Raw genomic sequence first — 27,393 nt, 5'->3', positions numbered from 1 at the left:
CATTGATGTATAGAGAGAAAAGAGTCGGCCCAAGAATTGAACCCTGTGGCACCCCCATAGAGACTGGCAGAGGTCCGGACAAAACGTCCTCCGATTTGACACACTGAACTCTATCTGAGAAGTAGTTGGTGAACCAGGCGAGGCAGTCATTTGAGGTTGTCGGCATGGTTGCATGCTCTGCAAAAACACATGGATGTTTTTAGTACACAATTATCAATTATCTTTAGATATTTTTGTCAGATGTTACTATAGAATACTGAAGTATAATTACAAGCATTTCATAAGTGTCAAAGGCTTTTATTGACAATTACAAGTTGATGCAAAGAGTCAATATTTGCAGTGTTGACTCTTCTTTTTCAAGACCTCTGCAATCCGCCCTGGCATGCTGTCAATTAACTTCTGGGCCACATCCTGACTGATGGCAGCCCATTCTTGCATAATCAATGCTTGGAGTTTGTCAGAATTTGTGGGGTTTTGTTTGTCCACCTGCTTCTTGAGGATTGAACACAAGTTCTCAATGGGATTAAGGTTTGGGGAGTTTCCTGGCCATGGACCCAAAATATCGATGTTTTGTTCCACGAGCCGCTTAGTTATCACTTTTGCCTTATGGCAAAGTGCTCCATTATGCTGGAAAAGGCATTGTTCGTCACCAAACTGTTCCTGGATGGTTGGGAGAAGTTGCTCTTGGAGGATGTGTTGGTACCATTCTTTATTCATGGCTGTGTTCTTAGGCAAAATTGTGAGTGAGCCCACTCCCTTGGCTGAGAAGCAACCCACACATGAATGGTCTCGGGATACGTTACTGTTGGCATGACACAGGTCTGATGGTAGTGCTCACCTTGTCTTCTCCGGACAAGCTTTTTTCCCGATGCCCCAAACAATCGGAAAGGGGATTCATCAGAGAAAATTACTTTACCCTAGTCCTCAGCAGTCCAATCCCTGTACTTTTTGCAGAATATCAGTCTGACCCTGATGTTTTTCCTGGAGAGAAGTGGCTTCTTTGCTGCCCTTCTTGACACCAAGCCATCCTTCAAAAGTCTTCACCTCACTGTGCGTGCAGATGCACTCACACCTGCCTGCTGCCATTCCTGAGTAAGCTCTGTACTGGTGGTACCCCGATCCCGCAGCTGAATCAACTTCTTGGGCGCCCTGAAGCCTTCTTCACAACAATTGAACTGCTCAATTGAACCGCTCTCCTTGAAGTTCTTGATGATCTGATAACTGGTTGATTCAGGTGAAATCTTACGGCAGGCTGAAATGCAGCGGAAATGTTTTTGGGGGATTCAGTTCATTTGCATGACAAAGAGGGACTTTGCAATTAATTGCAATTCATCTGATCATCTGATCACTCTTCATAACATTCTGGAGTATATGCAAATTGCCATCATACAAACTGAGGCAGCAGACTTTGTGAAAATTTATATTTGTGTCATTCTCAAAACTGTTGGCCACGACTGCATGTCTACACATTGATAGGCTAAACACATAAAACATTTTTTTAAATGTACTGAAACCAAAATACCTTTAGTTTTGGTGATCCTCTCAGCACCGACTCATTTTCAAGTCCTCTGGTGGATACAGTCCCAACCCTGGAACGGGTAGCACCATAGAAATAAGCTGGCTTGATGAAAAGCGTTTGTAAGCCCGGAAAAGGGTCTACTCAGACCAAAACACACTGCCACCCGGGTTTGCATTGCAAATGAGGGCAAAAACTGGGTCAAGGCACCAGCAGAGTAAGCATACCTTTATGTAGTAAAAAAAGGTTAAATAAAAGACCTACAACACCTACTGTAGGCGTACAGTATATCCCAAAAATATTATTTTTTTCATCTCCACATGTAGGTCTCCTGATTTAAACCCGATCTAACTTGTTTTGGCATCAACTGAAAACATTCATCCATAACTCTACAAAGCAAAGATGAACTGGTGGAGACCATGAAGATGTTTTGGCTTGAGAAATTGACTATACAATTCCCCCCCTACCCTCTTTCTTGGCCATAGTCTATTGTCCTGCTAATAGCCCATAATGGGTGGATGGGTGGCTTCTTTTGTATTGAATGAATGTATTAATTACAGTCATTTACCATTCTCATTCTCGTACTGGAAACGTTGTTTACAGAGTTCATAATCTCATTTTCTAAGTCCTTGTTTAAAAAACAACTATATTTTGGAGATGATTTCATTTTCAAATAACTGAAAGTGGAGTGGTTGGAAACTTCATAAAGGGGGAAAAGGCCATTCTTGAACATGGGGTGAGACAATTAGTCATTTTAATTGTGTCTGGCTTGCCATTTCAAATAAAATTGAATATTTTTGATATATAATGATATAATTTAAACAGGTCGCTGTTTAAATTCTCTCTCTGAAAGGATGCAAGAAACGGTGATAACATTTGTCCTTTTAGAGACTATTATACATGGCATCCAGGTCAGGATAACCAATAACATACACAAAGCACGAACCCCGACTCCCGCTTTTTAAGTGTTCATAGGTCTAAAGTCATAGGTCTTTATATCCCTGGTGTTTTTTTTGTTTTTTTTGAACAAAATTGCTTATTTTAGTTAAACACTCTTCACAGACCGTGTTTATGTGAGACCAAAACTAGCGAACAATTGTGTAGAGTTGTGACTTTTATAACCACTTCTATTTTTCACTTCTAGACTATGTGGGTACTTATTTATTTTTGATCCAAAGCCATGAATGAGTGAGTCACTCAGCTTTATGTAGGTGCCGAGGCTATATGACTGCGCCATCAACTTGATTATTGAGCAAACATCACTTGCTGCTTATAATTCAGCCAACACATATATCTTAATAATATCATGGAATATATATATATTTTTAAATGTACAGCTTCCAAAAGCATAATCAGTGCTCTAACTCCCCCTTGTGGTGGTCTGGAGCAATGAAGCAGTGACGCAGGATAACATACTAAACCACAAATTAAGTCCTGCGCATAATCTCAAAACAATTAATTGAGGAACCACTGTATTTTTTTTATTAGATAACTGTTCAACCACCTGAGTCAATATGTGTTAGAATCATCTTTGGCAGCGAATTACAGCTGTTAGTCATTATGGGTAAGTCCCAAAGAGCTTTGAAAACCTTATTCTTATTGAAAACCTGCCATTATTCTTGAAAAATATCTTCAAGCTCTTTCAAGTTAGCTGTTGATCATTGCTAGACAGCCATTTTCAAGTCTTGCCATAGATTGTCAAGCCAATTTAAGCCAAAACTGTAACTAGGCCACTTAGGAACATTCAATGTCGTCTTGGTAAGTAACTCCAGTGTATATTTGGCCTTGCGTTTTAAGTTATTGTCCTGTTGAAAGGTGGATTTGTCTACCAGTGTCTGTTGGAAAGCAGACTGAACCAGGTTTTCCTCTTTGCCTGTGCTTAGCTCTATTTCTTTTATTTTTATCTCCCACAAAAAAAATCACTATTCCTTGCCGATGACAAGCATACCCATAACATGATGCAGCCACCACCATGCTTGAAAATATGAGTGGTTGTCACGATTTCCACCGAAGTTGGTCCCTCTCCTTGTTTGGGCAGTGTTCGGAGGTCAACGTCACCGACTTTCTAGCCATCGCTGATCCATTTTTCATTTTCCATTGATTTTGTCTAGTCTTACATCACACCTGATTTCAATCCCATCAATTACATGTTGTGTATTTAACCCTCGGTTTCCCCTCATGTCCTTGTCGGTGATTGTTTGTTGTATGTATGTGTGTAGTTATGTTCTGGTGTGCGACAGGTTTTGCACCCTCTTATTTTATTTAGTATATTTTGGTTTTCTGGTTTTTGAATACTTATTAAACTGCTCCGTTTATACCAAGTTCACTCTCCTGTGCCTGACTTCCCTGCCACCAGCACTCACCCATTACAGTAGTACTCTGTTGTCTTAGATTTGCCGCAAACATAATGCTTTGTATTCAGGACAAAAAGTTCAATTACTTTAGTACCTTATTACAAACAATATTAGTATTGCGTACAGGCTTCCTTCTTTTCACTCTGTCATTTAGGTTAGTATTGTGGAGTAACTACAATGTTGTTAATCCATCCTCAGTTTTCTCCTATCACAGCCATTTAACTCTAACTGGTTTAAATATCGCCATTGGTGAAATCCCCGAGTGGTTTCCTTCCTCTCTGTCAACTTTATAGTGACTGGGTGTATTGATACACCATCCACAGTGTAATAATAACTTCACCATACTCAAAGGGATAGTCAATGTCTGCTTTTGGTGCCCTTTGTGGGGCATTGGAAAACATCCCTAAATGTAGTCTTTGTTGTTGAATCTGTGCTTGAAAGTCACTGCTCGACTGAGGGACCTTACAAATAATTGTATGTGTGGGGTACAGACATGGGCTAGTCATTCAAAAATCATGTTTAACACCATTTTGACATGGGGTGTAGAGAAAATGTTGCTATTTTAAAGCAAGTTTCCTGCAATTCTACACATTTTGCCATGGGGTGCAGATCAATTTTAGATAGCTAGCTGCTAAACCAACTTAGCAATCAAAAAAATGTTAGAAGACATGGGCTAATTAAAGTGGAACTGACAGCGTTTTAACTACTTTGCATATATGAAACAAACAGACAATAAGAGGTTTTAAAAAATAGATTCTATTTGACTCCAAATTCTATGACGCAGAATATAGCATTGTTGGCAAAACAGATGAATGCAGTTCAATGCATGATTAATATAATTCACCAATACATTTATTGCTAGTAACAAAAATATTAGGTTGTAAATCACAGCTGCCCTGGTTGATTGCTTGCTGCCTCCACCCATTCAGGATGCACTTTCAGTTTCAATGACTCAATATTTTGGACAAAAACTGACAAAACTAATGCAGGGAACATCAATACAAACAAGGGCAATGGCAAGGGCAATGATCTCAAGTCAGTCATAACGTTCCTAATAGGCTCGAGTATCTATTTATTTAGCAAGCTAAAAACAAGGAGCCTAACATTCGCTAGCTAGCTAGCTAGCTGCTGGGAGGATGTCATGTCATGGCACGAGTTGGTGAGTGGCCGCCTTTTCCCCTGTCATATCGTTTTTTGGTGGCTTCAGCTAGTGATACGGGTGTCACTTTGCTAGCTAGCAAGCTAGCTATGCTGAACTTGAACAAAGTATGCACAGTTAGCATGCATATCTCTTAGTTGTCTATTAAATGTATTTGGCATCGATCAAATGGGCGAGCAGGCCATTCCCATTCGGTTGTCAAAATGTGTATTATGAGTATTGAGTTTTTTCGCCCCCGCCTGCTGTGTACCGAAGTCGGTAGACAGTGTCCTTGGTTCCCACCTGCTAAACCTAAACCTGCCTTCAACATCATTAACAGAATTGCGCGAAAACAGTGCCCAACAGGCAGGGGCGAAGGACACGGTCTACTGGTCGTCACCGCTAGCACAGCAGGCGGGAGGCTGGGGTGACACTGTGTGCTAGCTTACTACTGTAGTTAGCTGGCTTGCACACGGTGACGCCCCCGCCTGCTGTGTACCAGAGTCCTCCTTAGGACAAGCTGGCTAAGCTAGCACACAGTGTCCTTCACTCCCGCCTGCCGAACACCTGCCCTTGCTGTCGTTTACAGAACTGTGGGAAAACAGTACCCGACAGGCGGGGGTGAAGGACACTACAGGTGTGTATTAGCTATAGCTAACTACCGTTACCGGTGTGTACTAGCTATAGCTAACTACTGTTGTCACCCCTGCCTGTTCTTCTTCTGTGGGGTTTATCGGATGTTGGCATCCAACATTATGGTGCATTACCACCATTTACTCTACTGAAGTGCCCCTGCCTCCCGCCTATGTATTGGAGTCAATAAAAAATTGACCAACAGAAGTATAAAGAGGGGTTCCTGCAGATGCAGGGATGCCCACATGCAGGAGCACCCCAAATTGCGGGCTGCAGTTGCACCCTTCTCAATGTAAAAGGACCTCTATATATACATATTTGCAGAAAGCCATTAAAATGTATCTTTTTTGCTTTTGGCGAATGATTTCTAATGTCGTGCTGTTGTTACTTACTGCTTGTAAACACACAGTTCAGTTCAAATTGAATAATGGCAGGCCGGTGAGGCAAATAGCTTATTTCCATATAGACCTATTGTAGCTCTGATTGGCTATGGTGCATCGGTCTGTGTAGAGTCCGGTGTAGAGTCCGGTCCTGAACAAGATTGACACGGTTTGGTAGGTTTTATGCCCTGTCTATTAAATTGCCCAAATGCACGGTCGCTTTACCACAATAGAATTTTCACAAATACCTTACCCTACGTCCTTCCCAAACATTCTAGGAAAGTGTGAAAGTATTTCAATAACCATATCTAAAGTGTTCCCTTGTCAGAAAATGTAAACAAAAGATATCAAATTCTTCCTGGGGGTGTATATGAACAGATTTTTATAAGATTTCATGTTGCTAAAAAGCTGTCACTTCCTCTTTAAGTGACTGACATAACAAGAGAGAAACTGCTGATGCACGACTAAATTTCTAAACTGCACCTTGTGTATTCTACTATTCTAACTCGGAACAGTAAGTTGAGACCTCGACTGAGTTCCAAAAAATGTATCCGAGGACCTTCAAAAGGGGGGGGGGGGTTGCAGCCACCCGTCCTTTTTCAAGAGTGTTCACCCATAAAATGAATAGTTCATTCAAGGTTTATACAAATATGTCCATTCAGTATAGAATTGTTTCAGAAAATGGTTATTGAACTCACCATTGTGCTCTTAGGTTTATTACTGGTCATGGTTATAGAACTCACCATTGTGTTTTGTATCAAAAAGTGGGTTGGGTCTCTTTGCATGTAAGGAGAGAGCAGCATTTGCTTGTGTTTATCTACAAAGCACTCATGTAGAAACTTCCTATGTATCTATCATCATGAATTCAATTTAGATTTACAAATGACCAAAACCCGGTCTCGGGCTTGGATAACCCTGGAGGCCCCTTTGGTCTCCACAGAGTTGGGTAAAGCTGCTTTTAGGTTGTTTTTTTGCGCCCTTTATGTGGAACCACTTCCAGAGCTTTCTGGAATGAGATGTTCCCCTTGGTCAGTTCAGAGTAATGACCGGAGGACACCTCTTATGTTGATAAATGAGTCTGTTTTTCTTCAAATGTTTTGTAATGTTGTATATTGTATGTGTTTGATGTATTTATGCAGGTCTCATCTTTGGAAGAGATCCTAGTCTCAGTATGACTTCCCTGTCAATATAAAGGTTAAATCAAATTTTAAAAAGTACAAGTATATTATTAAGGTTATAATGTTGTAGAGAACAATTGAATTATTCATTATATGAGATTTATAATGACAAAGGGCACAAAAAAAACCTACATTTTGAAATGAATTGCGTAGCACTCTCTTGAATTGCCCCATTTTTCCTCAACATTCTAGAGCAGTGCGTGAACACCCTACATACTCTGCCTTTGAACTGATTGTGGATGTCAGTGACATAAACCTGTTGTATTCGGCGCATGTGACAAATACACATTTGATATAGCTGAATGAGATAAAGTACGTACTTTTCCTTTCAGCTGGTTGTGGATGTAGGTGAGGATGAGGCGAGGGATCTCCACCAGGGTGATGATGAAGGAGCCTTTGGCCACGGTGCCCAGATGGTAGCGGGTCAGACGCAGCATAGACGACACGATGGGGGTCATGGGCAGCTGAGATTTATTCCTGATGTCCACCACAGGATAGAGGAAAAGAAGAAGAGTTGTAAAATAGTCCAATTAACTGATACAGGACTGACTTGGGATTAAATAGTGTTGTCCGTACTAATGGACCAATAAAGCAGGCGCTGTACTGTAGCTAAGATGGGTGTGCTTTGCACTTTTGGGACAATTCCATTGGTTCAAATGCACCAGGCAAGCTCAATGAAGTGCAGCTAACGTATTTGACAGAAGAAACCCAGAAACCTGTACCCAGGTCTGATACGGGATATTTCCAAGTGAACACATCACAAGCATGCCATTACTTTTATTACATTTCATCACATAGCATTTCATCACATAGCATTTCATCACAACAGCATTTCATCACAACACTCTCTCCCGACCTTGTGAAGTAGTAGGTGACCACAGCTCCGGCCACGGTCATCTGCTGGCAGGCCAGGATGAACTGACTGATCCAGATGAGGCCCACAGCGTGGTACCACACCATGTACTGGAGTGGACCTGACATACGAAACTCCACCAGCCCTGTCTCCTCACTCTGCACTGGGCTACCTGTAGGGGTTACACACAGACAGGGTTCGAGGTTGCTCTGCACAGGGGTGCCTGTAGGGGCACACAGCTACGGTTAGGGGTCAATCTTCTCGTTCTTTACAGGGTTCCCTACAGCCAAGATTAGGGGCAGGCTGATCTCCTCTGATCTGCAAGGCATTCAAGGATCATGATTGTGTTCCTGGAAGATTTTTTGGGGAAAATATTTTCATTCAAATATAATACAGCAAGATGGCACCATTTTGCAACAACAAACACTGCAGCTCGGATGAGTTTGTTGGACACTATTTTTTAAGTTTATCTAGTTTATCGAACTCTAATCTGAATAACATCCAGGAATGGCAGACAAAGGAAGATAGTAGGCAGACAGATTCTACAAAAACATGACGCTTTGTTGCATTGGAGGTTGCTCTGGTGTTGTTGTTGATGAGGGATAACATGATGTATTGGGTAGATTTCAGAGACCTTTTCTTTGACTGTGCGCCCGAGCTGCCACCCACAGCACCAGACCGACCCAAGAATCTAAATAAGAGTGGGCGTCGAGTCATGCCACTCTAGCCATGCGCTTTCAGTTCCAAAATGTCACATGAGTGTGTTAATCACATAGAAGCAGGAATTAGAATACGAGAATGGACATGAACCTTCTTGTGATGGTCCTAAGGTCACCCATGTTGGTCAACCATGGTTTGCCAGTGCTGTCATAAGATAGTGTGTAAAATAATGAATGTGAAGAATTTATCTGCACTGCATGTGTGTAGGTCAGTAGAGGAATGTTTCCATAAATGTTTCTAATTAACTGACAATGTGCCAACATTCCATTCAAACAATGCAGTCAATCCACAGTCCGACACTGGCTCAAATCAGTTGATGGGCTGGCGTGGTTACACGTGGTCTGCGGTTGTGAAGCCAGTTGGATGTACTGCCAAATTCTCTAAAACGACGTTGTAGGCGGGTTATGGTAGAGAAATGAACATTCAATTCTCTGGCAACAGCTCTGGTGGACATTCCTGCAGTCAGCATGTCAATTGCACGCTCCATCAAAACTTGAGACATCTGTGGCATTGTGTTGTGTGACAAAACTGCACGTTTTAGAGTGGCCTTTTATTGTCCCCAGTACAAGGTGTACCTGTGTAATGATCACGCTATTTAATCAGCTTCTTGATATGCCACAACTGTCAGGTGGATGGATTATCTTGGCAAAGGAGAAATGCTCACTAACATGGATGTAAAAAAAAATTGCGCACAACATTTTTGAGAAATAAGCTTTTTTTTGCATATGGAACATTTCTGGGCTCTTTATTTCAGCTCATGAAGCATGGGAACAACAACTTACCTGTTGCGTTTATATTTTTGTTCAGTATATAATATTTTGTTTAAAACGTTTACATGCTTCGCAAGAATAATGATTTCCCTAATTATCCTGTTTACATGGACACATCTGAAATCAGGCTATCTGATGGGACTTAAATAATTGCAGAAAATCGCCAATGAAAATAAACGTTCCACCAGTGACCATGTTGTTTTTGCCAAGCCTATTTGATTCTGAGTTCGGACATATAACATTTGTATGTGAAAACTGTATGTGTATGTATTTGTATGTGAAAACTAAAATGCATATTTTCAGTTTTTCCGAACTCACTTCACTCGCGCATAAGAGGGAGGCTTGCGCTACCAGTTCTGGCACATACGCACATCAAATACACAGCTGGAATGCTGATTAAGCTGTTTACGTGTCCTAATAATTTGAAAGAATGCTCAGAAAACCAGGTGTTTTAATCAACGTATGCTTACTTCAATTTTGACCTCACGCCAAATAAGATAAGTAGAGTAAGGTGTTTACATGATTATTTCCATACTCTGCCATAATCATTTTAATATTGAATTATTAGTGTGCATGTAAATGTACTCATATAATAGCACTCACATCTTTCTAAGAAAACTAAATCTGAGACATTTATGGTCCGTTTACATATATTTCAGAGGCTATTTATACAGACAATGTGTGTAAAACACATATAAACTGTATTTATATGACAATATTTGATAATGACTATAATTCCATTACACGATTTCTGATGCATCACATACCTTACTTGTATTTTCCTGCGTAAGTAAAGACAGGAAATGCATCTCGTGTCTCTACTGTCATTTATTCTAATTCAACTGGTTTTGGATTTCTCCCTGACCAAGATGGCTGCCATTTTCACCCCATTATGGAACTTTGTGGGTTTATGACACAACCCACTTAGTAATTTAATATGATCTCTATGATTAATCATCACATCACTAGCAGGATGAAATGAACCAAACAGTCCATACGTACAGTATCCAAACTTTCCATTGTGACACAAGTCCACTCACTACCTTATTATTTTTTGGGGCATAAAACAATTGGAACAAATCTGTAAAAAAAAAATATGGTATCCTCGACAAAAAGGTTTATTTAGATGTAAATATCTTGTTGAAAGGGGAAAATAAAGACATTAACAAAAATGTCTGTTTCACAACGTGACAAAGTTGTATTCCATTCTGACCTGTGGTTCCGAGGAAGAGGAACACACCGAGCCAGGAGACCCAGAAGAGCATGAGGCTGAGGAAGGTCCAGAAGGGCTGCAGGGCCAGCAGGGGCAGGTGAGTGAACACCTTGCCCGCTACATGGAACAGGGTGATGGTCAGTGCCACGCGCTTCCTCATGAAGAACAGCAGCAGCAGCAGGATCACCTGAAAATGGGATACAGGATATGAAGTATTCTGAAAGTATTCAGACCCCTTCACTCTTTCCAGATTTTGTTACGTTACAGCCCTATTCTAAAATGAATCAAATAAAAAAAAATCCTCATCAATCTACACACAATACCCCATGGTGACAAAGTGAAAACACGTTTTTAGAAATGTTTGCAAATGTATATATGTATTTAAAAAAAAACAGAAACACCTTATTTACATAAGTATTCAGACCCTTTGCTATGAGATTAGAAGTTGAGCTCAGGTGCATCCTGTTTCCTGTTTACAACTTGATTGGAGATTATTTGGAAAGGCACACACCTGCCTGTATAAGGTCCCACACTTGACAGTGCAAAAACCAAGCCATGAGGTCAAGAAAATTGTCTGTGGAACTCCAAGACAGGATTGTGTTGAGGCACAGAACTGTGGAAGGGTACCAAAACATTTCTGCAGCATTGAAGGTCCCCAAGAACACAGTGGCTTCCATCATTCTTAAATTGAAAAAGTTTGGAACCACCAAGACTCTTCCTACAGCTGGCCACCCGGCCAAACTGAGCAATCGGGGAGAAGGGCCTTGGTCAAGGAGGTCACCAAGAACCCGATTGTCACTCTGACAGAGCTCCAGAGTTCCTCTGTGGAGAAGGGAGAACCTTCCAGGAGGACAACCATCTCTGCAGCACTCCACCAATCAGGCCTTTATGGTAGTGGCCAGACGGAAGCCACTCCTCAGTGTAAGGCACATAAAAGCTTGTTTGAAGTTCGCCAAAAGGCACATAAAGACTCTCAGACCATGAGAAACAAGATTCTCTGGTTTGATGAAACCAAGATTGAACTCTTTGGCCTGAATACCAAGTGTCACGTCTGGAGGAAACCTGGCACCATCTCTATGGTGAAGCATGGTGGTGGCAGCATCATGCTGTGGGGATGTTTTTCAGTGGCATGGACTGGGAGACTAGTCAGGATTGAGGGAAAGATGAACGGAGCAAAGTACAGAGAGATCCTTCTTGAAAACTTGCTCCAGAGCACTCAGAACCTTAACGACCCTAAAGCACACAGTCAAGAAAACCCAGGAGTGGCTTCAGGACAAGTCTCTGAATGTCCTTGAGTGGCCCAGCCAGCGCCCGGACTTGAACCTGATCAAACATCTCTGGAGAGACCTGAAAATAGCTGTGCAGCGATGCTCCCCATCCAACCTGACAGATCTTGAGAGGATCTGTAGAGAAGAATGGGAGAAACTCCTCAAATACAGGTGTGCCAAGGTTGTACTCAAGGCTGTATTTGCTGCCAAAGGTGCTTAAACAAAGTACTCAGTAAAGGGTCTGAATACTTATGTAAATGCAGTGCTTAATTTGAGCTGGATCTCTCGATTTTGGACTGTTTTGTTCCAGAACCTATTTAGCCAGATCATGTACATCTCGAGGCATGAAAAACTATTTTCACTTTTTGCAATGTAAAAATTATAATAAAAGCGATCAAAGTTAATTTGAGTTGCTTATTTGTTTATTCTTCTGCCCCCACAAAAAAAACGTAACTTAAAAAAGTAGATTTTCAGCTCGGGCCTAATATTCTAAGAGTTGATTCGGGTTGGGCCGGTCCGGATTTATAGTTTGACCAACATTGTAACCTGTTTGAGACCAAAGCGTGGCTGTGTGAGTATCCCTCACAAAACTAGAATGAAATTAACATTTTATGATATCTCCCTCTCTATTTGTTCTGATAGACTAGAGCCTGCAACTCTCATCTCTCCAGAATTGCACTTCGTCATTCATTTCCAGCACCCTTGATAAATTGAAATAAATTAGCCAAAGTTACAGAGAATTACTGCTGTCTGTCAGAAATAAAGGAAATCATTCAGAATAGCCTACTACACCATGAAACAGCCTATAATTTAGCCACATAGGATCAATCGTTTTCTTAACAGTCTAGCTGTGGATTGTAACTAGGAATAGCCTACAGTCGGGGACGCACAGCAAATCTGTCAGTGAAAAAACAGCATGCAGACAAAACAGGCCTTTCGCAGTATTTCAAATACAATCGAGAAAACCCAGGTTTGGAAGGAAATGGCTGTTGCTGAAAAGAGAATAGTTTGCTGATGGCTACCAACATATTTTGGTCAACTTCCAAATATTGAGTGAGAGACATTTGGCACGAGCGCATCTGCCATCACCAGCAAGTGAGCTGCGCATCATTGGGTGAGTCAGTGAAATTGGAAAGCATTTTTAGGACTATAGTTTCCTCCTCTTATTGTAGCCTACAACATGTCTCCACACACCTAGGCTAATAATGGATTCAATAAGGTCGTTTCTATTGATCTCAGATTCTCCCATTTTTTTCAATGTCAAAGTAGCCTGCCATTTCAATTATTTGTGTGGTATTAAAAAGGATTGTACCAAAGTCTCCAGTCATGTAAAATGACGTAGAATTGCATAAAATGCATTTATAAAAGGCAGATATTTCCCGGACCCTAGGCTACTAAACATTTTCCTAATGTGTGCACCTTCTTTCTATAAGTGCTTCTACGCTACTGCTCCATGCCACTAAGCAAATCTGATGATATATGCACGCAATGCTTTATTATAAAAGTATTGCACCCCCCTCTTGCGCTCACTTTTTGTTCAGGCACCTCACGATTTACAAATTAAGCACTGTGTAAATGTGATATTTTCTAAAATCCTGTTTTTGCTTTGTCTTTATGGGGTATTGTGTGTAGATTGACAAGGGCCCATTTTTTTAATCAATTTTTTTTAAATAAAGACTAACGTAAACAGGGGCGCTGTTAGGGTTGCGCATTTTGGGGAATATTCAGAGGTGGAAACTTTCCGTGGGAATTAACGGAAATATTACATTAATATTAATACCTTTTAAATGTAGATGGTTTTTTACATTGGATATATTTACCACATCATATGGAGACAGAAACATAAACATTTTACCTTATCATAAGTAGACATAGTTGCAAATGATTAAATCCTTCCAATAGAAATTTTAAAAAACAATTTAGTTAAGAATGGACCTTTAAATAAATGAGTTGACTCTTCACATGGGATGATTTCACTGAACAACAAATAAAGTGAATATTGAATGATCCACAATTATCCATCACATCTCCAAAAACATTTTCAACATACATCTGTAAAATGATAGTCTAGAAACTAAAGGTTTGGTTGTCTTCCTCTCAGGCTTCCATGTCTTCTCCCTCAATGTCCACCTCTTGAACATCAGACTCTGAGGCCTCATCTTCACTGTCACTTACCAACCTTGTTGAGGATGGCTCATTGTCAGGCTCAAATAGCCTCAAATTTGCCCGGATGGCCACCAATTTTTCAACCCTTGTATTGGTCAGCCTGTTGCGTGCTTTGGTGTGCGTGTTCCCAAACAAGGACCAGTTGCGCTCTGAGGCGGCTGATGTTGGTAGGATTTGGAGGATGATGGAGGTAACAGGGGAAAGAGCCTCAGATCCACAAAGTCCCTTCCACCAGGTGGCTGATAAGTTATGTTGGCATGACTGCCATATTCCATCTCCATCCCAAAGCCCTTACTTGGAAGTGTACTTCACCAGACTGCCAAGAACCTTGCCCTCATCCAGGCCAAGGTGACGAGACACAATAGTGATGACACCATAGGCCTTGTTGATCTCTGCACCAGACGGGAACTCTTGCCAGCTTACTTGGCGTCCAACATGTACCCTGCAGAGTGTATGGGCTTCAGGCAGAAGTCTTCACACTTTTTGATATATTTCAGAACGGCAGTTTCCTCTGCTTGGAGCAACAGTGAAGTGGGCAGGGCAGTACGTATTTATTATCTTACATCTGCAAGCAGAGTCTGAACATCAGACTGGATGGCTTTGTCTCCCTCAAACCGAGCAATGGCTACTGCTATAGGTTTCAGGAGTTTCAGGCTGCTTATACCACTCTCTCCCAAAATACATCATCCAGGAGGATCCTCTTGATGGTGCTGTCCATATCGGCAGACTGTGATATGGCCATTTCTTGGAGAGACTCCTTCCCCTCCAGGAGACTGTCAAACATGATGACAACACCACCCCAACGGGTGTTGCTGGGCAGCTTCAATGTGGTGCTCTTATTCTTCTCACTTTGCTTGGTGAGGTAGATTACTGCTATAACTTGATGACCCTTCACATACCTAACCATTTCCTTGGCTCTCTTGTAGAGTGTATCCATTGCTTTCAGTGCCATGATGTCCTTGAGGAGCAGATTCAATGCATGAGTAGCACAGCCAATGGGTGTGATGTGAGGGTAGGACTCCACTTTAGACCAAGCAGCCTTCATGTTCGCAGCATTGTCTGTGACCAGTGCACATTCCTTCTGTGGTCCAAGGTCATTGATGACTGCCTTCAGCTCATCTGCAATGTAGAGACTGGTGTGTCTGTTGTCCATTGTGTCTGTGCTTTTGTAGAATACTGGTTGAGGGGTGGAGATGATGTAGTTAATTATTCCTTGCCCACAAACATTCAACCACCCATCAGAGATGATTGCAATACAGGCTGCTTTCTCTATGATTTGCTTTACCTTCACTTGAACTCTGTTGAACTCTGCATCCAGGAAATGAGTAGATAAAGCATGTCTGGTTGGAGGGGTGTATGCTGGGCAAAGAACATTCAGAAATCTCTTCCAATACACATTGCTTATGAGCATCAGAGGTGAACCAGTTGCATACACAGCTTGAGCGAGAAATTCATCAGTATTTCTCTGACTATGTTCCACCATTGAGTCAAAAACACTTCTGATTCCAGGAGGACCATGAGCTGTTGCTATCAATAAGGTATCTGATACCTAATTTTCACCTCGAATAGAAGTAGAGGGTCTTCTGTCAGAGGTTGCTTGTTGTGAGTGCTGTGGGAACTTTATGCACTTGGCCAGATGATTCTGCATCTTTGTTGCATTCTTCACATATGATTGGGCACAGTATTTGCAAATGTACACAGCTTTCCCTTCTACATTAGCTGCTGTGAAATGTCTCCACACATCCGATAGTGTCTGTGGCATTTTCCTGTAAAGATGAGAGAAAAATGACTAAAAAAACAACAAATACAATTCCATGTACAGATAAATAGTTAAGCAGTTCGATTAAACAACTCCTTTGTAAGATAATTGTTTTAAAATTAAACATGTATGGAACAGGTGAATTAACACTCCTCTGTTAAAACTCTTTTGGGATAGGGGGCAGCATTTTCACTTTTGGATGAATAGCGTGCCCAGGGTGAACTGCCTCCTACTCTGTCCCAGATGCTAATATATGCATATTATTAATGGTATTGGATAGGAAACACTCTGACGTTTCTACAACTGTTTGAATAATGTATGTGAGTATAACAGAACTCATATGGCAGGCGAAAACCTGAGAAAAATCCAACCAGGAAGTGGGACATCTGAGGTTTGTAGTTTTTCAAAGCTTGGCCTACCAAATACAGTGTCTATGGAGTCAAGTTGCACTTCCTACGGCTTCCACTAGATGTCAACTGTCTTTAGAAACTTGAATGAGGATTCTACTATAAAGGAGGGGCTCATGAGACCTGTTTGAGTGGTCTGGCATAGTGCCTTGGTCTCATGACGCTCGCTCCCGACAGTCACCTCTCGTTCCAGTGCTTTTCTTCAGACATAGGAATTCTCTGGTTGTTTTATGTTAAAAACATCCTAAAGATTGATTCCATACATCGTTTGACATGTTTCTAAAGGACTGTAAATGGAACTTTTAGAGTTTTTGTCTGGGCGAAGTGCCTGCGCCACATTAAGATGGATTACTGGTGGCTAAATGATGGACTTTATGGAACAAATCAATCATTTATTGTCAAACTGGGATTCCTGGGAGTGCCTTCTGATGAAGATCATCAAAGGTAAGTGAATATTTATGGTGTTATTTCTAACTTCTGTTGACTCAAAAATGGCGGATATTTCTCTGGCTGGATTGGGTTCTGAGCGCCGTTCTCAGATTATGCTTTTTCCGTAAAGTAAAAAAAAAATCTGACACAGCGGTCGTATTAAGGAGAAGTCTATCTTTAATTCTGTGAATAACAGTTGTATCTTTTATCAATGTTTATTACGAGTATTTCTGCAAAATCACCGGATGTTTTGGAATCAAAACATTACTGCACGTAATGCGCCAATGTAAACTGAGATTTTTGGATATAGATATGCACATTATTGAACAAAACATACATGTGTTGTGTAACATGATGTCCTATGAGTGTCATCTGATGAAGATCATCAAAGGTTAGTGATTCATTTTATCTCTATTTCTGCTTTTTGTGACTCCTATTTTTGGCTGGAAAAATGGCTGTGTATTTTTTTGACTTAGCTATGATCTAACATAATCATATGTTGTGCTTTCACTGTAAAGCCTTTTTTAAATCGGACACGATGGGTAGATTAATAAGATGTTTATCTTTTATTTGCTGTATTGGACTTGTTATTGTGTGAAAGTTACATATTTAAATAAATATATTTTGTATGGGTTCCGCTATGTTGTCGAGGGGTTCCGCTAGTGGAACGCCTGCCCTAGAAATGTTAACAGGCTCAAGCAACCTAAAACCCACATGGTTGCAAACACTAACTAGCAGAAATTGTTAACAAGTTAGAAATTATTTAAACACACTTTGCTGTAGGCTACTATTTACTTGTTAAAATAAAATCATGTATCTCATATAAAATACATTCACCCCGCCTAGTATTGTAATCAAAACTTACCAGAAAGCATGTAGTCCTTGGCTCAGACAGTGTAGTAGTGTGGGCTCAATAGCATCTCATTAGTGACCAAGATCTTCAGAATCAGCTGTACATGTGATGGCAGAGTGCACTGCACATGTGATGGAATGTGTACACTGTGCTGCAGAGGGTTGCAATTCTATTGAACTGGGGATAGTTTAACCAAAATATGCCACAAGACTTAGAATTGCCTTATGTGTATCCCACAAAAAAGTTTCACTGTTATAAGCTAACTTTTTTGATGAATTTATGCAAAATTCCAGTGCTTAACTTCCCACCGGAACCCTAATCATGAGTGCTGGGCCAGTAACCGAAAGGTCGCTGGTTCAATATCCTGGTTCAATATCCCTGAGGTGAAAAATCTGTAAGAGCATAAGCTAAAAGTCTAAAATGTAAATATGGGTCCGGCCATTTCTGTCTTTTTCTTGTTGCTTAAACAAATCTGGTCTTGAAGAGCAAATACTTGAAAACACAGTACAGTATAAACACACGGTAACCATATAAAACAGAGAAATCACAACACATGGCAACACAAGCATGCATGCACACACACGTACCGTGAAGACGGTGGCAATGACAGCGTAGACCAGCAGAGCCTGGACGTTGCCTGTGGCCAACTGCTGTTGGGGTGTTGGGGTGGTACCAGTCTGGTCAGTCAGATTCATCCTGTGGTCCACATAGAGCCACCACAGAACCCCGGTCCCGCCTGAAACGCACAAGGACGAAACCATTAGGCTACCATTGGGTTCAGGCTAATACTGGGTAAAATGTAGTTTTCTGGTTGTACACTGGTTTCTGGATGGATATCAGAAAAGAACCAGGTAAAGACTAGTGATGGGTCGTTCGAGAACGGCCGGCTCTTTTCGAACAGCGGAAATTGAATTGCACCTTTTCATTTGGTTTCATGATTTGCATACTGCTAAAACTGCTTTTTGAGCTCCCGACAACAATTTGGATATTAGATATAAAAACATTATCTGGAGATCAGATATAAAAACATTATCTGGAGATCAGTTATAAAACATTATCCGGAGATCAGTCATAAAACATTATCTGGAGATCAGATAAAAAAAACATTATCCAGAGATCAGTTATAAAACATTATCTGGAGATCAGATATAAAAACATTATCCGGAGATCAGTTATAAAACATTATCTGGAGATCAGTAATAAAAACATTATCTGGAGATCAGTAATAAAAACATTTCTAAAAACATTATTTGGAGATCAGTTCTAAAAACATTATCTGGAGATCAGTTCTAAAAACATTTATGAAAACATTATCCAGAGATCGGTTATAAAAACATTTATAAAAACATTATCCGGAGATCAGTAATAAAAACATTATCTGGAGATCAGTTGTAAAAACATTATCCGGAGATCAGTTTCAAAACATTATCTGGAGATCAGTTATAAAACATTATCTGGAGATCAGTAATAAAAACATTATCTGGAGATCAGTTATAAAAACATTATCCGGATATCAGTTATAAAACATTATCTGGAGATCAGTAATAAAAACATTATCTGGAGATCAGTTGTAAAAACATTATCTGGAGATCAGTTATAGAAACATTATCTGGAGATCAGTTATAGAAACATTATCTGGAGATTAGATATAAAAACATTATCTGGAGATCAGTTCTAAAAACATTTCTAAAAACATTATTTGGAGATCAGTTCTAAAAACATTATCTGGAGATCAGTTCTAAAAACATTTATGAAAACATTATCCAGAGATCGGTTATAAAAACATTTATAAAAGCATTATCCGGAGATCAGTTATAAAACATTATCTGGAGATCAGTAATAAAAACATTATCTGGAGATCAGTTGTAAAAACATTATCTGGAGATGGGAATTCCTTACAGCAGGGACAGTAGATAGTGAGGAGAAAGCTTCATTCTGGTCCATGCTCAATTTTTGCAGTGTGTTTTTGCAAGCAATCTGATTTCGTGAGGTAACATTGATTGGAACTCACATTTCACAATCTGACATAATGCTAGGCGACCGTTTAGGCTTTACAATAGAAATGTGTTTTTCATACCTTTTTTAAGCACTACAGAATGAAGGAAGAGATGTTTGGGAGCCAAATGAACGGCTCGTTTTAGGTGAGCAGGGCCAAAAGATCCGGCTCACCGAAAAGACTCGGAATGCCCATCACTAGTAAAGACGTCTCTTTCATGACATCACTGAGATGTCGGTAAGAGGGAAGCTTACCTAAAGAGCCCAGAACCACGAGGGCTGTGAGCATCCAGACCAGCACGACAGAGATGTAGCGAATCACCACCATCAGGATTATGGAGAGGACTAGAGACAGAGGGGATAGAAATAAAAGAGATGAAACGATGCTATTGTCATGACATAAAAATGCATTTATTATTGTATAACGCTATGATTCTTGCTACAATATTTATTGAAACATAAGGCATAATTGTGATATTTCATGTCAATTTAAGGGAGGGGGGAGTACTTATTTTGGATGCCAGCGCTCTACAGTGCAATCTTTTTACTTGCATTATGCGCTTAAATATTTTGCTGTGCGACCTGGCATTTTTATTTAGGAGCACCAGTGTGCCAAGAATGAAAATCACTCAGATGATAATTGTTGCAATGACTAGGCGACTTCACTGTACTGCAGCCGGAGTGCCATGGGGCATACACTGAGCGCAGATTCACGACTGTCATGCTTCCACTATTACTGCAAAGAAAACATCTTGTTACCTCAAATATTTTCCACTGTGCTCCGAATATCTTTGTGTGCTCCTAAACGTTTCTACTTTTTTTTATTTATTCGGCATGGAGCCCTGGATGCCGTCAGATCTCCAGGAGACATTTTCCTGTTATCATTTCCTGACCCCGTCTCAGGAAAGGCAACTTTCTAGGGGGAGAGCAGAGGCCTCTGAGGCACAATCAAATCAAGCAGTATACAGGGAGCGAGAGAAGTTATTTAGGATATGCACTATTATGCTTTAGGAGGCTATTACGGACAGCTAGAACATAAAACGCCACTTTAGAATGCACAGTACCTAGAGCCAGCACACAGAGGCCCATGATAATCTCCTTGCTGGCCATCACCCCGGCGATGACCCTGTGCAACATGCTGTTGTCACTGACGAAGGTGACAAAGGCCTCAGCGAACTGGGCATAGCAGGAGATGTCCACGGGCGTGCAGCGGTGGAACACCGGGAGAGACTTACTGCACAAGGGGAGAGGATGGGGAAAATGGTATCGTCAACATAAGTCTCGCTAGTGTCATTATATTTACTCGCTGTTGACTTGACACTGGTAAAAGGACTGTACCTTGGTGGTACGGGGAGTTTGGGGCACTTTTTGGATCTCTCTCCGTGGCTTGGATACTTGGAGACTGGAATGTCGTATGAGCAGAGCTCTGATCCTATGTAAAAGTGGAGAAATAGGAAGTAAACTTTGTGCAATTGATTTTCACCAATTACCAATGAATAAATGCATACAGTACGGATTACAGCAGGAAGAACTCTCACCATTTTGCAGTGCAAACTTTTTGACGTCAGTGTACGTCTTGAGCTCTCTGTCTGGACACCTGGACACACAGAGGGCCATGGACTTGATCTTCCTGTTCAGGATGTCAATGTTGCAGGGGTCCAGGAAGAAGACATACCTGGGAAAGGTCAAAGAACAGGACCTCAATAAGGATGGAGGGAAGTATAATAACGTCCTGAAAGAGGGAGATCGAATGTATTTGCTAATGGCCCAAGTCAAGTAAGACGGAACTAAACATCTGCACATTTGAGTGACATCCTTGAATGTCGCAAAATGTACGGTTCCCTCTTGCAAATACAATAAACTGCATATTGTCCTAAGTATATTTTCATAGTAGACTTTTTGACGTAGGTTGTGTAAAATGTGATGTGGGATGGAGCTTAGCAAACAGTCAAATCTCTGTAGCCAAAACGCCCCTGCTGCCCCCACAGTCAAAACGTCAATGGGCAACCAGCCCAGTTTAAGAAACAAAGCCCATTGTCTCATTGAAACTGTTCCTAGAGACTGCTAGAATGGAAACTTACTGGACTGAATGTATGAATCATTTATTAGAATATCTTCCCCAAAAAAAGAACATGGACATGAATTAATGCAAAACATTGTTGCACTCAGGCTACATGTGAAATGGCACCCTATTCCCTAGTGGACTATTATTGACCCCAGTTCTGGTCAAAAAGAGTGCACTATATAGAGAATAGGGTGCCATTTCAGACCCACATCAGTCTTTTCTGACCACAGGTAACAAGAAGTGAGTATAGTAAGATTTAGAGTAAAGTGTCTGACAGAAATGCCCTGTCATGGGAGTGGAAATCTCAACCAAAACATTGTTATTACTTTGCTATTCCATGATAGGCTAATAACTGGTAAGCATCCATCTCGAGATGATCCACATTTCCAACACGACTTACTTGTTGTCGGTCTGATCCCGGCCACTGAGTTCGACCCCCTCGATCTTCCCGTTCTTCTGACCACAGGTGTTACCGTAGCTGTCGTAGCCAGAGATGAGCCTGGATGCAGCTCCCGTGGAAATGGAGAAACCAGCGATACAGGCCTACCGGGGAAGCAGCTTCCATTAATAACAACATGATCATCATCACCACCACCATCATCATGATGACAATGCACAAAACAATATCAGGTTAGAGCTGAACTATGCTGGTAATTACAATAATCAGTATATAACGCCATGTACTAAACGACCCATCGAATAACCTTCGCGAAACATAAACAGTGTAATTTTATTCCATACATGCAATCAAACAGAATAGGTGCCAAACAATGCACCACTATGCCTCATGTGGTTGGATTGACCAGTGTGCTTCATATTATCATATGTCATTACAGTTAACAGTGCCAGTCCTATATAATGTCCGCTTACTGAAAAAAAAGAGAGATCAATAAGATCTGCATGTGCTCAATGTAAGCCCGTGTAAAGTGTTGCACACTAAGCATGGGGCGCGTTTGAGTGGCAAGGCGAAAGCAGCCGTCTGTAGACTGAAGTCGATGAGTATATTCTGGGCAGGTACATATGCACCGACAGATTTTTTTTGTTGTTGCAGCGTATGGGACATGCTCTGTTTGCCATTACTTCACGCCCTTGTACCTTCCTCATTATTATTTGTGATTGCGCAACATAGACTTGTAACAGATGTGACTAAATGGAGTCCAAGGTTCTTGCTGCATGGTAATTGATTGCAGGTCAGCATCAGTAGATGCTTCTTGTGTTTCTTTCATTCTCAGCCTTTATGCTGCTTGTCAGTAAGCAGAATTTGATTAAGTCGCATGAAGGAGGAAACGCTCACTGTACAGAAACGTATTAGACTATAGAAACATCTTACAATTGTAATAAGCCTGTGTGTAGCTGGTGTAGAGGAGTCAGGAGTAGGACAGCAGATATGAGTAATCAACGTAATATTTACTCAAATATATTCTCAAATACAACACAAATAAACAAGCCCACAATAACGGACCGTATTACATGCAAACAATCACTCACAAACAAACATGGGGGAACAGAGGGTTAAATAATGAACAAGTCATTGGGGAATTGAAACCAGGTGTGTAAAACAAAGACAAACCAAATGGAAAATGAAAAGTGGATGGGTGATGGCTAGAAGGCCGCCGAACGCCGCCCGGACAAGGAGAGGGACCGACTTCCGGTGGAAGTCGTGACAACACTGACCCATGTGTAGCCTTCAATACGTATTCAATTGTATTCACCCTAAATATACACATAGTCATCCACACAAAATAGTCCACGTGTATTGGTAATAACCAATGATAAGTGGCAACATCAACAATTTAATAGCATGTAGTGCCTTTTGCTTCCAACAAAACAGAAGGTTGTCTCCCACAATGCTTTGGTTCTGACTTCAAGTTGCAGTTGGTGAAGACAGAGAGGAAAGAGGCGAAGCGAGAGGGATAACTGGGCCCAAAGTCCGTCGTCTCCAGCAGGTGGTGTTTTTGTCGAGGTTAATGAGTGTCAAATTTCATTTAAAAAATGTATTGCTTATTTGCTCTAATAGAATTTTTGTCATGATTAGGTTGTTATTTTTTGGGTGTTCAACCTTTATAACTTGGCAAACTCCTTTTTACAATGATAGCCAAGGAACAATGGGTTAACTGCCTTGTTCAGGGGCAAAATAACAGATTTTTACCTTGTCAGCTCGGGGATTCAAACCTTTCGGTTACGGGCCCAACGCTCTAACCACTAGGCAACCTGCCGCTGATACTGATATAAATAGGACACGTTATATCCCAGCAATTTTGAGAGCAAACTATTAATTCATGCTGGTCGTCACTAGTTAACACAGCCACAAAGTCATAAACCCTGCCTATTTCTACAATTTAACTACTCCAAATGTGATTTTAAACCTAACCACACTGCGAACATTATGCCTAACCCTAAACCTTAAATTTGGACCAAAATGCAAATGTTTGTTTTTATTCATTTTTACGATACACTTTGTGGCTGCGGTAACTAATGAAAAAAGTTGTGCCTGGTCACACGCGTATCTGCCCTCTCATTGGCTAGAATGGTCCCACCTGATTTTGCCTCCTCCTGACTGCTTTCCAGATTATCTGGTCAATATAACGGATAATCTGTGGTGAGGAGAGACTGCAGTCAAAAGATAGTGACCTTTGATCACATGGTTGTTGTAAAAGTCATGCAGTCTACATTTAGTCCCAAATCGAACAATGTCTATAATAACGCTACACACTTTGAAAGGCGGTGACCAAAATTAGTCAAAGTCTTGACGAAAGTGATCAACTCGAACGCGCCCATGGTCATCTACAAAGAAACCACAGCAAACTCACCATTCCGATACAGAACAATGCGAATATGATGAGCCATGGAATATCCGTGCAGCTTCGATCCTCCAATGGTTTCCACTCGCGCTGCTTTTGCTAACAAATAAAAGTTGGAAACAATCATATTCGTCATCTGTGAACGCCTGGTGCATGCACAACACTGGTTTAACCTGGCGTGCTTTCCCCCCCCCCCAGTCAGTGCTAACACATAGAAATACTGTATAGTATTTTACTAAATAACTTACTTTCACCTAAATTAACATGAAAGCGTTTTGTTTTAGACACGGAAGTAGTCTGTTGTTTAAATGTAAACAACTATAGTTAACTACATACAGTACAGACAACGCTGCGAAAGATCTGCAGACAGTCGACAACAACTTGTTCGTTTTTGTAGCTAAATGGGTATGTAATCCCAAACAGATAATGTTAGCAACTAGTTTGGAAAATCTAAACAAACGTTTTGTCTTAAATATCCCTAAACCCGATTACCTCTGAACTGCCACAGCATCCCATTGTTGACAGGCGATTTAGGGAGTGACTGGAACTTCCAAAACACAAAAAGTGCCCGCAAAACTTCCTTGCCTGTAACACTGCGCTTGTAAACAGATTAGATGCAAGGATGTGTATGCACATGCGATGAACTTTTTCCTTGTGAACGAGGCGAAAGTGTCACTGCAATCAAATGTTTTTTTTAAATATTATTTTATGGCACTAAAACGCTTTCACTGTAGGCTAAACGTTAGATGCAACGCTGAAAACGATAGACATTAAAACTGAAAACCCCAATGAGTTTACTGCAGACATTCACCTATTGTCGGATAAAAGCTTATGGAAATTAATATGTTTCTATAAAAATGCATGTTATTTTGACATGAATGCAAGTTGCAGAATTTGCTAACTGCTTTAGATAATACATGCTTTGTTTTATTGTATTTTGACGTGTTGGGGTGTTGGTGGACACAGTACACTTTTGTTATCCAGGAAACAAATGTGCTTTTGTTTGTCTTGGAACATAAAAACCTTCAGCTACTTCAGAGTATAAAAAAGCACCATAAACTTCCACCAGAACCTCAGTGACAATGGCACATTCTCTGACCATCCAGAGCCATTCGTAATGAGCATATCAAAATCATCTGACAATTCAGTGTGAAATGGAATTCTAATCCCACTGCCCTGAGTGATGCCAGTATCTCATGATTTGATTCTGAAGCATAGCACTCTAATCTGTGATGATTCACACACACAAACACCGCCCGGTTGCTGTCTTCTGCTATTAGAATGTCAATATTTTAATATTTCTTTTCTCTCTGGCAAATGACAAGAGTGTCAAGGAGTGGAATATTAGCTACACCCCCCCCCTTTAATTTTTTAAATGTTTTATATATATTTTTTTTAATTATTATTCATTATACCAAAATTATCAACAACGTACATCCTACATCTGATATGTCTCACAAAACAAAACAAGTATAAACAAGAAAATATTAAATATTTAAAAAATGTAAGTGAAGATTGTATTCATTCAGAAAAAAATCTCTTTTCTATGGATAATGTCTTAACAAGATTATTCAATTCAACCCACAATATTTGTCATTTTGGTATCGAATTCTGGCATTTTTGTTTGTGTATAAAGTATTTGGCAACAATAAAAAAAATTTAAAAAATCACAATTTCAACGGTCTTGTTATCATTGCAATAGTAACATACTATATCCTTCATGTCAAAAACATGAGTCGTGTTCAAAAAGGTAAATAAGTATTCTGCAACATTTTCCCAAAACTCTATTGCAGGTTTACATTTATAGAACAAGTGAGTTATATAAAGTTCTTATTTTTTTTCGCAGAAAAGGCAGATATCATTCATATAAACACATTTGGACAAAATATAAATACATGGATATATCTTATGTAGAATCTTAAAGTGTACTCCCTTAAATAAGTAAGGTATACAATATTCGTAAGGCATCAACCAAACTTTTTTCCCCCAAACAATGTCAGGAATAAGCATGTTTCAGAAACGTTTTACTCTCGGCGAAAGTTGGTTCCGTGAACGGAAAATTTGTCTTATGCATTTGTTGTTACCTCAAGATTTCTCAAGTTAAGCCCTCGCCTTCTATAATGAGTTCTGGATCAACTCTGTAATCATCACCAAAGCTAAGACGAGTTTTCATTCGTGTCGGAACTGCTTTGATCACAGACATAAACTCTCTGAAAGGTGTTGGAAACTCATTCAATGTTATAAGTTGTTAATATGAAAGAATATTACCCCTGTTGTCGAAAACATCAAGAACAAAGTCAATATTCCTCTCATGCCAGCTCAGGTAGAACTATTATTTATTCCTTACAGTTACAGTGCTACGTTACAGCTTTATTCTAAAATTGATTAAATTATATTTTTTCCTCAACAATCTACACACAATACCCTATAATACCCCATAAAGTCAAACAGAAATACTTATTTACATAAGTATTCACACCCTTTGCTATGAGACTCGAAATTGAGCTCATATGCATCCTGTTTCCATTGATCACCCTTGAGATGTTTCTACAACTTGATTGGAGTCCACCTGTCTTAAATTCAATTGATTGGTCATGAATTGGAAAGGCACACACTTGTCTATGTAAGGTTCCACCGTTGGCAGTGCATGTCAGAGCAAAAACCAAGCCAAAAGGTCGAAGGAATGGTTCGTAGAGCTCCGAGTCAGGATTGTATCGAGGCACAGATCTGGAGAAGGGTACAAACAATTGTCTGCAGCATTGAAGGTCCCCAAGAGCACAGTGGCCTCCATTATTCTTAAATGGAAGAAGTTTGGAACCACCAAGACTCTTCCTGGAGCTGGCCGCCCACCCAAACTGAGCAATCGGGGGAGAAGGCACTTGGTCAGGGAGATGA

The 27,393-nt window shown here is 40.4% G+C and overlaps 1 protein-coding gene across 1 annotated transcript in view; it reads right to left on the bottom strand.

The window, feature by feature from the left end:
- Positions 1 to 25,219, bottom strand: part of LOC135507765 (choline transporter-like protein 1) — a 37,671-nt gene extending 12,452 nt beyond the window's left edge. Inside the window, exons 1-11 of the mRNA XM_064927395.1 lie at positions 24,991 to 25,219; positions 24,508 to 24,597; positions 22,098 to 22,240; positions 21,171 to 21,307; positions 20,971 to 21,064; positions 20,697 to 20,866; positions 19,888 to 19,977; positions 18,225 to 18,373; positions 10,756 to 10,942; positions 8,056 to 8,224; positions 7,520 to 7,676 (exon numbers count right to left, since the gene is read on the bottom strand). Of these exons, the coding sequence (XP_064783467.1) occupies positions 7,520 to 7,676; positions 8,056 to 8,224; positions 10,756 to 10,942; positions 18,225 to 18,373; positions 19,888 to 19,977; positions 20,697 to 20,866; positions 20,971 to 21,064; positions 21,171 to 21,307; positions 22,098 to 22,240; positions 24,508 to 24,597; positions 24,991 to 25,134 (1,530 nt within the window). The 5' untranslated portion in view covers positions 25,135 to 25,219. The remainder of the gene's footprint in view (positions 1 to 7,519; positions 7,677 to 8,055; positions 8,225 to 10,755; positions 10,943 to 18,224; positions 18,374 to 19,887; positions 19,978 to 20,696; positions 20,867 to 20,970; positions 21,065 to 21,170; positions 21,308 to 22,097; positions 22,241 to 24,507; positions 24,598 to 24,990) is intronic.
- Between the last annotated feature and the right edge of the window lie 2,174 nt (positions 25,220 to 27,393).

The sequence above is a fragment of the Oncorhynchus masou genome, chromosome 21 (genome assembly GCF_036934945.1).
Source record: "Oncorhynchus masou masou isolate Uvic2021 chromosome 21, UVic_Omas_1.1, whole genome shotgun sequence".
NCBI classification, from domain to species: domain Eukaryota; kingdom Metazoa; phylum Chordata; class Actinopteri; order Salmoniformes; family Salmonidae; genus Oncorhynchus; species Oncorhynchus masou.
This window is presented reverse-complemented; position numbering and strand designations above follow the sequence as displayed.